This window comes from Salvelinus sp. IW2-2015, linkage group LG3, assembly GCF_002910315.2.
Source record: "Salvelinus sp. IW2-2015 linkage group LG3, ASM291031v2, whole genome shotgun sequence".
NCBI classification, from domain to species: Eukaryota; Metazoa; Chordata; class Actinopteri; order Salmoniformes; family Salmonidae; genus Salvelinus; species Salvelinus sp. IW2-2015.
Window position 1 is genome coordinate 23,767,360 of NC_036840.1, and position 13,271 is coordinate 23,780,630.

The 13,271-nt window shown below is 43.0% G+C and overlaps 1 protein-coding gene across 2 annotated transcripts; it reads left to right on the plus strand.

The window, feature by feature from the left end:
• Positions 1–122: 122 nt before the first annotated feature.
• Positions 123–11,921, plus strand: gmpr2 (guanosine monophosphate reductase 2). Of its 2 annotated transcripts, none has more exons than XM_023972247.3 (10): positions 123–212; positions 5,313–5,452; positions 5,702–5,821; positions 7,641–7,724; positions 7,873–8,046; positions 8,287–8,368; positions 8,497–8,603; positions 10,904–10,946; positions 11,122–11,281; positions 11,626–11,921. In XM_023972247.3, exons 2-10 carry the CDS (start codon positions 5,366–5,368, stop codon positions 11,813–11,815), a joined length of 1,047 nt encoding a protein of 348 aa, XP_023828015.1. In that variant the 5' UTR covers positions 123–212; positions 5,313–5,365; the 3' UTR covers positions 11,816–11,921. The 2 variants fall into 2 exon arrangements, with proteins under 2 accessions (XP_023828015.1, XP_070291570.1); XM_070435469.1 differs by having other exon boundaries at positions 129–212; positions 5,322–5,452.
• The last annotated feature ends 1,350 nt before the right edge of the window (positions 11,922–13,271 follow it).

The window sequence follows — 13,271 nt, forward strand, 5'->3', positions numbered from 1 at the left end:
TCGTAGACTTAAAAAAAAACTTACGTAAATGAGTCTTTATTTGTAGTCTTTTCTCAACCTCCACTGCAGCAAAAATATCACAGATAGTCGAATAATAGAACTACAATAATGGCTTTACAGTAAAGACCCGTCCTCTTAAACATTCATGCCTCGCATTTGTAGCGGAAACAGTGCTGGTGAAATGAGATATCTTTCTCATACATTTCATAACGGTAAGAAGTTTATGCCTCATTTCGTAGAGAAGAACATGGTTACTAATATAATTACATCTAACCGTACAGATATAGGGAATTTAACCTCATTTGGCGGTTTTGATTCAATATTAGCTAACCTTGAATTTTGACAGGACCATCGAAATGACAGCAGGATAGCCTGTACTGACTAGATTTTTTAGTAGCTACGTTACATGACCAAAAGTATGTCGACACTGCTCGTCGAGAATCTCATTCCAAAATCATGGGCATTAATATGGATTTGGTCCCCCTTTGCTGCTATAACAGCCTCCACTCTTCTGGGAAGTCTTTCCACTAGATGTTGGAACACTGCTGCAGGGACATGCTTCCATTCAGCCACAAGAGCATTAGTGAGGTTGGGCGATTAGGCCTGGTTTGCAGTTGGCATTCCAATTCATCCCAAAGGTGTTTGATGGGGTTGAGGTCAGGGCTCTGTGCAGGCCAGTCAAGTTCTTCCACACCGATCTCAACAAACCATTTCTGTATGACCTCGCTTTGTGCACGGGGGCATTGTCATGCGGAAACAGGAAAGGGCCTTCCCCAAACTGTTGCCACAAAGTTGGAAGCACAGAATCATCTAGAATGTCATTGTAAGCTGTAGCGTTAGATGGCGCCGAAGAACATGGTTGACGTTTTAAATTCTCCCAACCAATTGTGCAATTTAATAAWWWWWWTTGCGTTTTGTGTAATTTATTTCGTAACTTATTGTGTACATAATGTTGCTGCTACCGTCTCTTATGACCGAAAATAACTTCTGGAGATCAGAAAAGCAATTACTCACCACGGACTGGAAGAAACGTTTTCCTTTAACGAGTCCGACGAGAAGGATATCCTGCTTTCACTGGAACAAGCCCAGATCCACGCATTTTGCGTGAAGAAAAGACGCCGGAAAAGAGGACYCAGATCGAGGATCCTTCTGAGAATCCGGAGGCGAGCGAGCAAACTCCCAATGCCTTCCATTCTCCTTGCTAACGTGCAATAGTTGGAAAATAAAATTCATGACCTACTATTAAGATTATCCTGCCAAAGGGACATTAAAAACTGTAACATCTTATGTTTCACCAAGACGTGGCTGAATGAAGAAACGGACAATTTAGAGCTGGTCGGATTTTCCATGCACCGGCAGAACAGAGACGCTACCTCTGGTAAGACGAGAGGTGGGGGATGTGTATTTTTGTCAATAACAGCTGGGGCGCGATGTCTAATATTAAAGAAGTCTCAAAGTATTGCTCGCCTGAGGTAGAGTACCTTATGATAAGCTGTCGACCACACTATCTACCAAGAGAGTTCTCATCTGTATTATGCGTAGCCTTCTATTTCCCACCACAAAGCGAAGCTGGCACTAAGACCGCTCTCAACCAACTCTACAAGGCCATAAGCAAAGAAGAAAATGCTCACCCAGAAGCGGCGCTCCTAGTGACCGGGGACTTTACTGCAGGCAAACATAAATCAGTTTGACCAAATATTTACCAGCATGTCACATGTGCAATCAGGAAGAAAAAAAAGCACCAGCTGTTCTGCATGACTGTGTGATAACGCTCTCGGTAGCCGATGTGAACAAAACCTTTAAACAGGTCAACATTCACAAAGCCGCTGGGCCAGACTGATTACCAGGACGTGTACTCAAAACATGRGCGGACCAACTGGCAAGGGTCTTCACTGACATTTTCAACCTCTCCCTGACCGAGTCTGAAATACCTACATGTTTCAAGCAGACCACCATAGTCCCRGTGCCCAAGAAAGCGAAGGTAACCTGCCTAAATGATTACTGCCCCGTGGCACTCACGTCYGTAGCCATGAAGTGCTTTGAAAGGCTGTTCATGGCTCACATCAACAGCATCCTCCCAGACACCCTAGACCCACTCCAATTCGCATACKGCCGCAACAGATCCACAGATGACGCAATCTCAATCGCACTCCACACTGCCTTTTCTCAATTGGACAAAAGGAACACCTATGTGAGAATGCTGTTCATTGACTACAACTCAGCGTTCAACACCAAAGTTCCCACGAAGCTCATCACTAAGCTAAGGACTCTGGGACTAAACACCTCCCTCTGCAACTGGATCCTGGACTTCCTGACAGGACTCCCCCTGGTGGTAAGAGTAGGCAATAACACGTCTGCCACGCTGATCCTTAACACTGGGGCCCCACAGGGTTGTGTACTTAGTCCCTCCCTGTATTCCCTGTTCACCCACGACTGCGTGGCCAAACACGACTCCAACACCATCATTAAGTTTGCTGACGACACAACAGTGGTAGGCCTGATCTCCGACAACGATGAGACAGCCTATAGGGAGGAGGTCAGAGAACTGGCAGTGTGGTTTGATTTGATTTGAAGATTTCCCTTCACTGGAACTAAGGGGCCTAGCTCGAACAATGAAAAACAACCCCAGACCATTATTCCTCCTCCACCAAACTTTACAGTTAGCACTGTAGGTGTAGGTGGCGTTCTCCTGGCATCCGTCAAACCCCAGATTCGTCCATCGGACTGCCAGATAGTGATGCGTGATTCATCACTCCAGAGAACGCGTTTCCACTGCTTCAGAGTCCAATGGTGGTGCGCTTGACACCACCCCAGCCGACGCTTTGCATTGCGCATGGTGATCTTAGGCTTGTGTCTAGCTGCTCGGCCATGGAAACCCATTTCATGAAGCTCCCGACTAACAGTTATTGTGCTGACGTTGCTTCCAGAGGCAGTTTGGAACTCAGTAGTGAGTGTTGCAACCAAGGACAGATGATTTTTACGCTCTACGCGCTWAAGCTCACAGAACGGGACTGCCGAGTGCTGATGTGGCCTACCACTTTGAGGCCGAGCCGTTGTTGCTCCTAGACATTTCCACTTCACAATAACAGCACTTACAGTTGACCGGGGCAGCTTTAGCAGGGCAGAAATTTGACAAACCGACTTGTTTGAAAGGTGGCATCCTATGACGGTGCCACTTTGAAAGTCACTGAGCTCTTCAGTTAGGCCATTCTACTGCCAGTGTTTGTCTATGGAGATTGCATGGCTGTGTGCTCGATTATATACACCTGTCAGCAACGAGTGTGGCTGAAATAGCCAAATCCACTCATTTGAAGGTGTGTCCACATGCTTTTGTATATATCGTATTGCTAGATAGTCCCCCGTTTTTTTCTGGTAATAGAATGCCTTATGGACTATCTATGGATCACCGGGTTTCCATCTGTTAGACACATGCAATATCTCAGACACCACTGGTCCGATTTTGGCAAAACTTGATGTGTCTTAGATCGCCATAGAGAGCCGGCATTTACAAAATTACAGTGATTGACCCAAGCGACAGCGGTAGCTCTATAGTAATTAACTAAAATTCGTTAGTCACAAGCGATATCTCACTTGGCCCATTGTGGATATTCTGTTAATTTGATAGTGATGATCTTAAAATTACTTTAAACATTTTAAAGGGTGTATTTTTTTTTCTTGCCCCACTGTCACTAAAATGAACAGACCATCAATGGGATTTTATGCAAAAATGTGCTTACTCTGCTGTTTTCTGTGACCTATTTGTTATGCACACATTGTTTATCACGTTCTCCCTCGTTTTTCCTTATGTTTGATTGGAATTTGTATAATCATACAATTACAAAAATGTGCATTTGTGTATGATTTAATACAAATATTGTGCGTTAGTTTGAGTGAGTGCGTGTGTATGGGGAGGGTTGTGGAGTAGTAACTGATTACATGTAAGTTGTGGGAACGTATGTTTTTGGTTTGACATTGGTTCTGGGAGCAATTCCATATGTTTCCTGACTGGTAAAACTGATTTACTAATTTATTTAAACGCACTGAGAACAGAAGTGAAAATGTAGCCTGTTCTGGGAACGTTTATTTTTAGGTTGCAGCGAGGTTCTGAGAACGTTTTACTATGGTTCCTTGAAAGTTTTCCTMGGAGGTTTTATTAACGCTCTGAAAACAAAAAGTARAGGTTTTTTGGAGGTTTTTGTTTTTCTTAAAACTTTTATTGAATTCCATGTTTTTTTTACGCATGCAAAGCTGTTAATTTTYGTCTATTCAAACCACATGTGTCAAACTCATTCCATGGAGGGCCGAGTGTCTGCGGGTTTTCGCTTCAGCCTTGTACTTGATTGATGAATTAAGGTCACTAATTGGTAGGGAACTCCCCTCACCTGGTTGTCTAGGTCTTAATTGAAAGGAAAAAACAAAAATCCGCAGACACATGGCTCTCCATGGAATGAGTTTGACGCCGCTGATTAATTTAACTAGAACCATGAGGAAACCTGTAGGAAATATTATGCTGAAGTATTGAAATTCCCACATAATATATATGTTCTCTTAACATTCTCTAAACTAGCCTATTTGAGAACATACCCAATGTCAAACCAGTTGGAGAACGTTCCTAGAACATTACCAAAATTGAAATGAAATGTAACCATGTTTTAACTTTTAGGAAACGTTCTGTTAACGTAGCCTAATGAAATACCAAGAAAATAATGTTTTTTGTCAAGTTCGTTAAATGTGCTGAGAATGTTCCAAAGCCAAGCAACTATCCTGCACCGTTCCAAGAAAGTTGTGAGAAGGTTGTATGCAAAATAACCATAGGACGACCATACAGTACACTCACCAAGCTCTAAGAAACATATGGTTATCATAATGTTATGTTAGCTGAGATGTAATCTGATTACAAAAAACCCTGTAATTTTAATCAGTTACATTACATGCAAAAAATATTGTAATCAGATTACAGATACTTTTGAAAAACTAGATGATTACTTCTTGGATTATTGTTTTATTCACTTAGGATGTTTGTTCCACCTGAGCGAGTCTGACCACAAGTCAGAGACCGCTATGATGACACACCAGATGTATTTGATGGATTATTTTTGTCTTCTACTAATACCTTTTAAGGGGAAAGTAATCCAAAAGTAACTGAAAGTAATTACGGATTTGGGTAATCCAGAAAAATACGTTACTGATTCAGGACAGGTAACTAGTAACTGTAACTGATTACATTTAGAAAGTAACCAACACAACCTTGTGTGTGGGTTGGTATGACAGCCTGTTCTATTCTGTTGTTCGTTTTGTCGACCTCATTGCAGACAGAGCAGACAAAGATACAACGTGTCCATACTACAGATAACCAGCAGTAGAAATGCCTCGCATTGAGAATGACATCAAGTTGGACTTCAAGGACGTACTTCTCCGTCCGAAACGAAGCACACTCAAGTCCCGTAGTGAGGTGCATAACTCCTTTGTCCTATTTTGTACTGTTTATGTATTGTTCTGTTGTGTTCAAATACCCGTTTGTACCAGACAAACACAGCGTATCGCTCTTCAATAATAATTAAGTATTTTTCTCTAATTATAACACGTCTGTCTGTCCCTCCGTACGTACGTCTGTCTTTGTCTTTTTGCCTGCCTGCTTTTCTGCCTGTCTGCCTGCTTCTCTGCCTGTCTGTCTGTCTGCCTGTCTGTCCTTCTCCTCCAGGTGGACCTGATGAGAAGTTACACCTTCAGGAACTCCAAGGGAAGCTACAGAGGAATRCCCATCGTTGCAGCCAACATGGACACTGTCGGCACCTTCGAGATGGCTCTGGCTTTGTCCAAGGTATAGACATAGAGAAATACATAGTGTGTGTATATACATCATTGGGTATAGATACCAAAAAGCAATCATCAACCTCCTCCCTCAGTCCAACCTTCTAATACTAAACAACCTCTACTCCCACAAATATCCCCTCCTGGCTCCCATAGAAAGCAAACTACAAATACAGTACAGTGCCTTCGGAAAGTATTCAGACACCTTTTTCCACATTTTGTTACGTTACAGTCTTGTTCTAAAATGTATTAAATAGTTTTTTCCCCCTCATCAATCCACACACAATACCCCATAATAACAAAGCAAACATTTTTTTTTTTGAAATGTTTACTAATTTATTAAAAATTAAAAACTGAAATATTACATTTACATAAGTGTTCAGACCCTTTACTCAGTACTTTGTTGAAGCACCTTTGGCTGCGATTACACCATTGAGTCTTCTTGGGTATGACGCTACAAGCTTGGCACACCTGTATTTGGGGAGTTTCTCCCATTCTTATCCGCAGATCCTCTCAAGCTCTGTCAGGTTGGATGGGGAGCGTCGCTGCACAGCTATTTTCAGGTCTCTCCAGAGATGTTCAATCGGGTTCAAGTCCGGGCTCTGGCTGGGCCACTCAAGGACTTTCAGAGACTTGCCCCGAAGCCACTCCTGCATTGTCTTGGCTGTGTGCTTAGGGTCGTTGTCCTGTTGGAAGGTGAACCTTCACCCCAGTCTGAAGTCTTGAGCACTCTGGAGCAGGTTTTCCTCAAGGATCTCTCTGTACTTTGCTCAGTTCATATTTGCCTCGATCCTGGCTAGTCTCCCAGTCCCTGCCACTGAAAAACATCACCGCAGCATGATGCTGCCACCACCATGCTTCACCATAGGGATGTTGCCAGGTTTCCTCCAGACGTGACGCTTGGCATTAAGGCCTAAGAGTTCAATATTGGTTTCATCAGACGAGATAATCTTGTTTCTCATAGTCTGAGAGTCTTTAGGTGCCTTTTGGCAAACTCCAAGCGGGCTGTCATGTATGTGCCTTTTACTGAGGAGTGGCTTCTGCCTGGCCACTCTACCATAAAGGCCTGATTGGTGGAGTGCTGCAGAGATGGTTGTCCTTCTGGAAGGTTCTCCCATCTCCACAGAGGAACTCTAGAGCGCTGTCAGAGTGACCATCGGGTTCTTGGTCATCTCCCTGACCAAGGTCCTTTTCCCCCGATTGCTCAGTTTGGCCGGGCGGCCAGCTTTAGGAAGAGTCTTGGTGGTTCCAAACTTCTTTCATTTAAGAATGATGGAGGCCACTGTGTTCTTGGGGAACTTCAATGCTGCGTAAATGTTTTGGTACCCTTCCCCAGATCTGTGCCTCGACACAATCCTGTCTCAGAGTTCTAAGGACAATTCCCTTCGACCACATGGCTTGGTTTTTTCACTGTCAATTGTGGGACCTTCTATAGACAGGTGTGTGCCTTTCCAAATCATGTCCAATCAATTGAATTTACCACAGATGGACTCCAGTCAAGTTGAACAATGGAAACAGGATGCACCTGAGCTCAATTTCGAGTTTTATAGCTCTGAATACTTATGTAAATAAGGTATTTCTGTTCTTTATTTTTTATAAATTTCCAAACATTTCTAAAAACCTGTTTTCACCTTGTCATTATGGGATATTGTGTGTAGATCTGAGGATTGTTTATTTATTTAATCCATTTTAGAATAAGGCTGTAACGTAACAAAATGTGGAAAAAGTCAAGGGGTCTGAATACTTTCGGAAGTCTCTGTACACATAGGTTTAATAACTTTAAAGGTGTTTTTAAAGTAAGTGTTCTTGTCTCTCTTTCTCCCCCACAGTTCACACTCTTCACTGCCATTCACAAGCACTATTCAGTAGATGACTGGAAGGAGTTTGCAACAAAGAATCCAGAATGTGTACCGGTACGTTGAAACAATATCAGTTGTAATCCAAAGTATGACTCCTTGTAATAACTGTATGACAAGACTCCTCTTGTTTTTTAATGTGTTCATTTGGTCTCTCTATCTCTTTCTCTCGCTCTCTGACTCTCGCTCCCTCCCGCTCTCTTAGAGTATGGCAGTCAGCACAGGGACAGGTGAAGGGGACTTTGACAGGCTGGGTGAGATCACAGCCGCTGTGCCTCAGCTCCAGTACATCTGTGTGGATGTGGCCAATGGCTACTCTGAGCACTTTGTCCACTTTGTTAAAGATGTGCGTCAGAAGTACCCGACACACACCATCATGGTCAGTGACTCCTCTACGCTGTCTTTTCTATTGGGCGAACTCCGGTTAGGCCTTTTGGAGTGTTTTTACAGTGATGATATTGATGATAGTTGATACATCTCACACTATTCCCGAGGGCTCTTGTCAAAGTAGTGCACTCAGGGTGTCAATTGAGGCCATATAGGACTAGTCAAAAGTAGTGCACTATATAGTAGTGCACCATTTAAGACACTGAAAGTGATTGTGTTGTCTTTGCCACAGGCAGGGAATGTGGTTACCGGGGAGATGGTGGAGGAGCTGATCCTCGCTGGCGCTGACATCATCAAAGTGGGCATCGGACCAGGTGATGTCATAAACTGGGGACTATCACATTGCTGTTTTTCTGGATCGTCGTATTGAATTGAGGCCTTAGTGTGATCATACTGATAAACACCTAACTTTCTGCCTGTATGTATGTCTGTCTGTCTGTAGGCTCTGTGTGCACCACCCGTAAGAAAACAGGGGTGGGTTATCCCCAGCTGAGCGCTGTGATAGAGTGTGCCGATGCTGCTCACGGCCTGGGCGGACACATCATCTCTGTAAGCCTCCATTATTATTATACACCTATAGTTATACACTCACATCCTTTTGGCTCAACAGTCTTTATAAAACGTTTATACACCCTGAACTTCATTATACATTTGGAAAGTATTCAGACCCCTTCACTTTTTCCACGTTTTGTTACATTACAGCCTTATTCTAAAATAGATTTTTTTTAAATATAATCTCATCAATCTACACACAATACCCCATAATGACGAAGCGAAAACAGGTTTTTAGACATTTTTGCTAATTTATAAAAGATCAAAAACAGAAATACCTTATTCATATAAGTATTCAGAACCCTTTGCTATGAGACTCGAAATTGAGTTTAGGTGCATCCTGTTTCCTTTGATCATATTTGAGATGTTTCTACAACTTCATTGGAGTCCACGTGGGGTAAATTAAGTTGATTGGACATGATTTGGAAAGGCACACACCTGTCTATAGAAGGTCCCACAGTTGACAGTGCATGTCAGAGCAAAAACCAAGCCATGAGGTCGAAMGAGTTGTCCATAGAGGTCCGAGACAGGATTGTGTCGAGGCACAGATCTGGGGAAGGGTACCAAAAAATGTCTGCAGCATTGAAGATCCCCATGAACACAGTGGCCTCCATCATTCTTAAATGGAAGAAGTTTGGAACCACCAAGACTCTTCCTAGAGCTGGCCGCCCCAGCCAAACTGAGCAATCGAGGGAGAAGGGCCTTGGTCAGGGAGGACAACGATCTCTGCAGTACTCCACCAATCAGGCCTTTATGGTAGTGGCCAGACGGAAGCCACTCCTCAGTAAAAGGCATGACAGCCCGCTTGGAGTTTGCCAAAAGACACCTAAAGACTCTCAAGCCATGAGAAACAAGATTCTCTGGTCTGATGAAACCAAGATTGAACTCTTAGGCCTGAATGCCAAGCGTCACGTTTTGAGGAAACCTGGCACCATCCCTATGGTGAAGCATGGTGGTGGCAGAATCCTGTTGTGGGGATGTTTTTCAGCGGCAGGGACTGGGAGACTAGTCAGGATCGAGGGAAAGATGAACAGAGCAAAGAACAGCGAGATCCTTGATGAAAACCTGCTCCAGAGCGCTCAGGACCTCAGACTGGGGCAAAGGTTCACCTTCTAACAGGTCTTGGCTGTGTGCTTACGGTTGTTGTCAATGCAGGAGTGGCTTCGGGACAAGTCTCTGAATGTCCTTGACTGGTCCAGCCAGAGCCCGGACTTGAACCCGATCGAACATCTCTGGAGAGACCTGAAAATAGCTGTGCAGCGACGCTCCCTATCCAACCTGACAGAGCTTGAGAGGATCTGCAGAGAAGAATGGGATAAACTTCCCAAATAGAGGTGTGCCAAGTTTGTAGCGTCATACCCAAGAAGACTCAAGGCTGTAATCGATGCCAAAGGTGCTTTAACAAAGTACTGAGTAAAGGGTCTGAATATTTATATAAAAGGTGATATTTCAGTTTGTTTTTTTACATAAACATTTCTAAAAAAATATATATAAAAAAAACTGTTTTTGCTTATGGGGTATTTAAAAAWATATATATTTTAGAATAAGGCTGTAAGGTAACAAAATGTGGAAAAGGTCAAGGGGTCTGGATACTTTCTGAATGAACTGTACATACACAGTGAGCTCAAAGTATTGGGACAGTGACACAAGTTTTTTTGTGTTGATTTGGTCTCTGTACTCCAGCACTTTGGATTCTAAATTATACAATGACTATGAGGTTAAAGTGCAGACTGTCCGCTTTAATTTGAGGGTATTTCCATCCATATCTGGTGAACCGTGTAGAAATTACAGCATTTTTTGTACATAGTCCTCCCATTTTAGGGGACCTAAAGTATTAGGACAATTTCACTTATAGTGTAGTCAAAAGTTTAGTATTMTGTCTCATATTCCAAGCAGACAATGATTACATCGAGCTTGTGACTCTACAAACTTGTTGGATGCATTTGCTGTTTGTTTTGTTTGTGTTTTTGATTATTTTTGTGCCCAATACAAATGAATGGTAAATAATGTATTGTGTCATTTTGGAGTCACTTTTATTCTAAGAATAGAATATGTTTCTAAACACATCTACAATTAATGTGGATGCTATGACTCATCATTATTCACAATTCATTCAGGACTATCCGTAATCACTGTAGCATCCACATTAATGTACAAGTGTTTAAAACATTAGATTCTTATTTACAATCAAGGTGTGTCACTGTCCCTGTACATACAAAGATTGTTCCGAGGACAGAGACTTTCCCTGAAAATGTGCATTATTTTATTATTCCTTATTTTCTTTTTCTCTCATAAAGGATGGTGGATGCACTTGCCCTGGTGACGTTTCCAAYGCTTTTGGTGAGTTTTGTAACGGTCAAATTCGATTTTTCAGCTCACAGAGCACACAGTACTTACTTTAATCAGCCTTCAACCATGTACAGAGACTCTACAACAGAGTACTATGTGTCTGACCCCTGCTGGATTTGCTCTGCATTTTGATTGGCTGTGTGCTGTGGTTGTGTGTGACTCACAGGTGCCGGGGCGGACTTTGTGATGCTGGGCGGGATGCTGGCCGGCCACTCAGAGAGCGGGGGCGAGGTCATCGAGAAGAACGGGAAGAAGTACAAGCTGTTCTACGGCATGAGCTCCGACACGGCCATGAAGAGACACGCCGGGGGTGTGGCCGAGTACAGGTCAGAGATGTTACTGGCAGCAAAGCAGGAAACTAGCAGTTTTTATCTTTGGCGCACACTTTAGGGAAAGAATAAGACTAACACACTTTAGGGAAAGAATAAGACTAACACACTTTAGGGAAAGAATAAGACTAACACACTTTAGGGAAAGAATAAGTAGTAAGTCAGTATTGGACAAGTAAGCCTTGTCTGAGTCAGAACAGCCCATAGGGGCATGGAACCAGGAACCTATCTCATGTTTCTGTAGCATGAGGCAGCTTGATGTACAAGTACACCCCCTTGACAGGACTCTAATCTGGGGAAGCATAAGAGATCACAAAACCATTCCCTCTTTCTTCCCCCAGGGCATCTGAAGGGAAGACGGTAGAGGTAGTCTACAAGGGTCCCGTGGACGAGACCATACGGGATGTCCTGGGCGGGGTACGCTCCACCTGCACCTACGTGGGCGCAGGGAAGCTCAAGGAGCTCAGCCGCAGGACCACCTTCATCAGGGTCACCCAGCAGCTCAACACCGTCTTTGGGAACGATAACTAGGCGAGGTCCAGGCTGGTTCACACACACACATACACCATACCGTTGATAGTAAGAATCAGTCATTTGAGAAACTTAAACCTAGGATAAATGTTTGGTTGCCAAAACCTTTTTAGATAATACTATCAAACAATCCCTTATCTAAGAGTCATATTTAAGCAAAAGGCATTMGGGGGTGTGGTATATGGCCAATATACCATGACCAAGGGCTGTTCTTAWGCACGACGCAACGTGGAGTGCCTGTATACAGCCCTTAGCCGTGGTATATTGGCAATATACCATAAACATTTTGTCATACCAATCAGCATTCAGGGCTCGAATCCACCCAGTTCATAATTCAACTTTAAACATATTTGACTTATTCTAAACTGCCATAAATGTACATTTCTTGGTAATAAGTGAAGTGAGGGCACTTCAGGATGTATTTCCAGGTTTTTCTTTTGTCATCTTGCTCAATCATTCCCATTCAGCTCTGGGGGCCGTGAGTACAGGCTTCTCTCAATGTCCAATATTTTCTACCGCGTCCTATCATTTCACATGATCTTGCTCTCTCTCTCTCTCTCTCTTTACCTCCCAATCCCCCATTTTCCTAACACTTCTATGCACATCCCTGTTTTTCAAGACATCTCATCGCCATGCTGTTTGAAAACCATATGCCATAAATGAATATACAGTATTTCACTGTATGAAGTATGTACTATATTGAGATTGCAAGCGTTAAAAACATCTGCTTTTATTATTGTAGATAGTCAACAAATTCTGAGTCAAGTGGACGGGCTACATACAGTGAAGAGATTCAGATGTTCATTATAATGACCAATACCGCTGATTTTAAAATATTTCAGATTATTTTATCCTTTCTTTTCAAAATAACTTAAATATATATATTGCACTTAATGATTTGCAATGATGTAGTGTTCCAGTCGTTTTCCCCATAGCAAGTTAGTTTTTCTGCTATTCTCATGCGGACCAAATATTAAAGCGAGGAGGAAATAGATACTGAATGAAAATACTGACAAACAGGTGTTTCGTGTACTGTACAGCTACAGCAGCAACTCGGTCAGTCAAATTACACACAGCATGTTGACGGGAAACTGTTGTAGAATACAAAATGTAGGGTTGCAAAATTCCTGTAACTTTACCCAAATTCCCAGGTTTTCCAGAAGTCCTGAGTGGAACTTGGAAGATTCCCAGTGTAACGGATGTGAAATGGCTAGCTAGTTAGCGGGTACGCGCTACTAGCGTTTCAATCAGTTACGTCACTTGCTCTGAAACCTAGAAGTAGTGTTGCACCTTGCTCTGCAAGGGCCGCGGCCTTTGTGGAGCGATGGGTAACGATGCTTCGTGGGTAAGGTGTTCTTAATTTAATGGTTAAGGTGTTGGCTTGACAGTCGCTGGACACGGTTCGAGTCCTTGTCGGGGCTCTCTCCTGAATTCGCGACAGTATGTTTTGACMGTA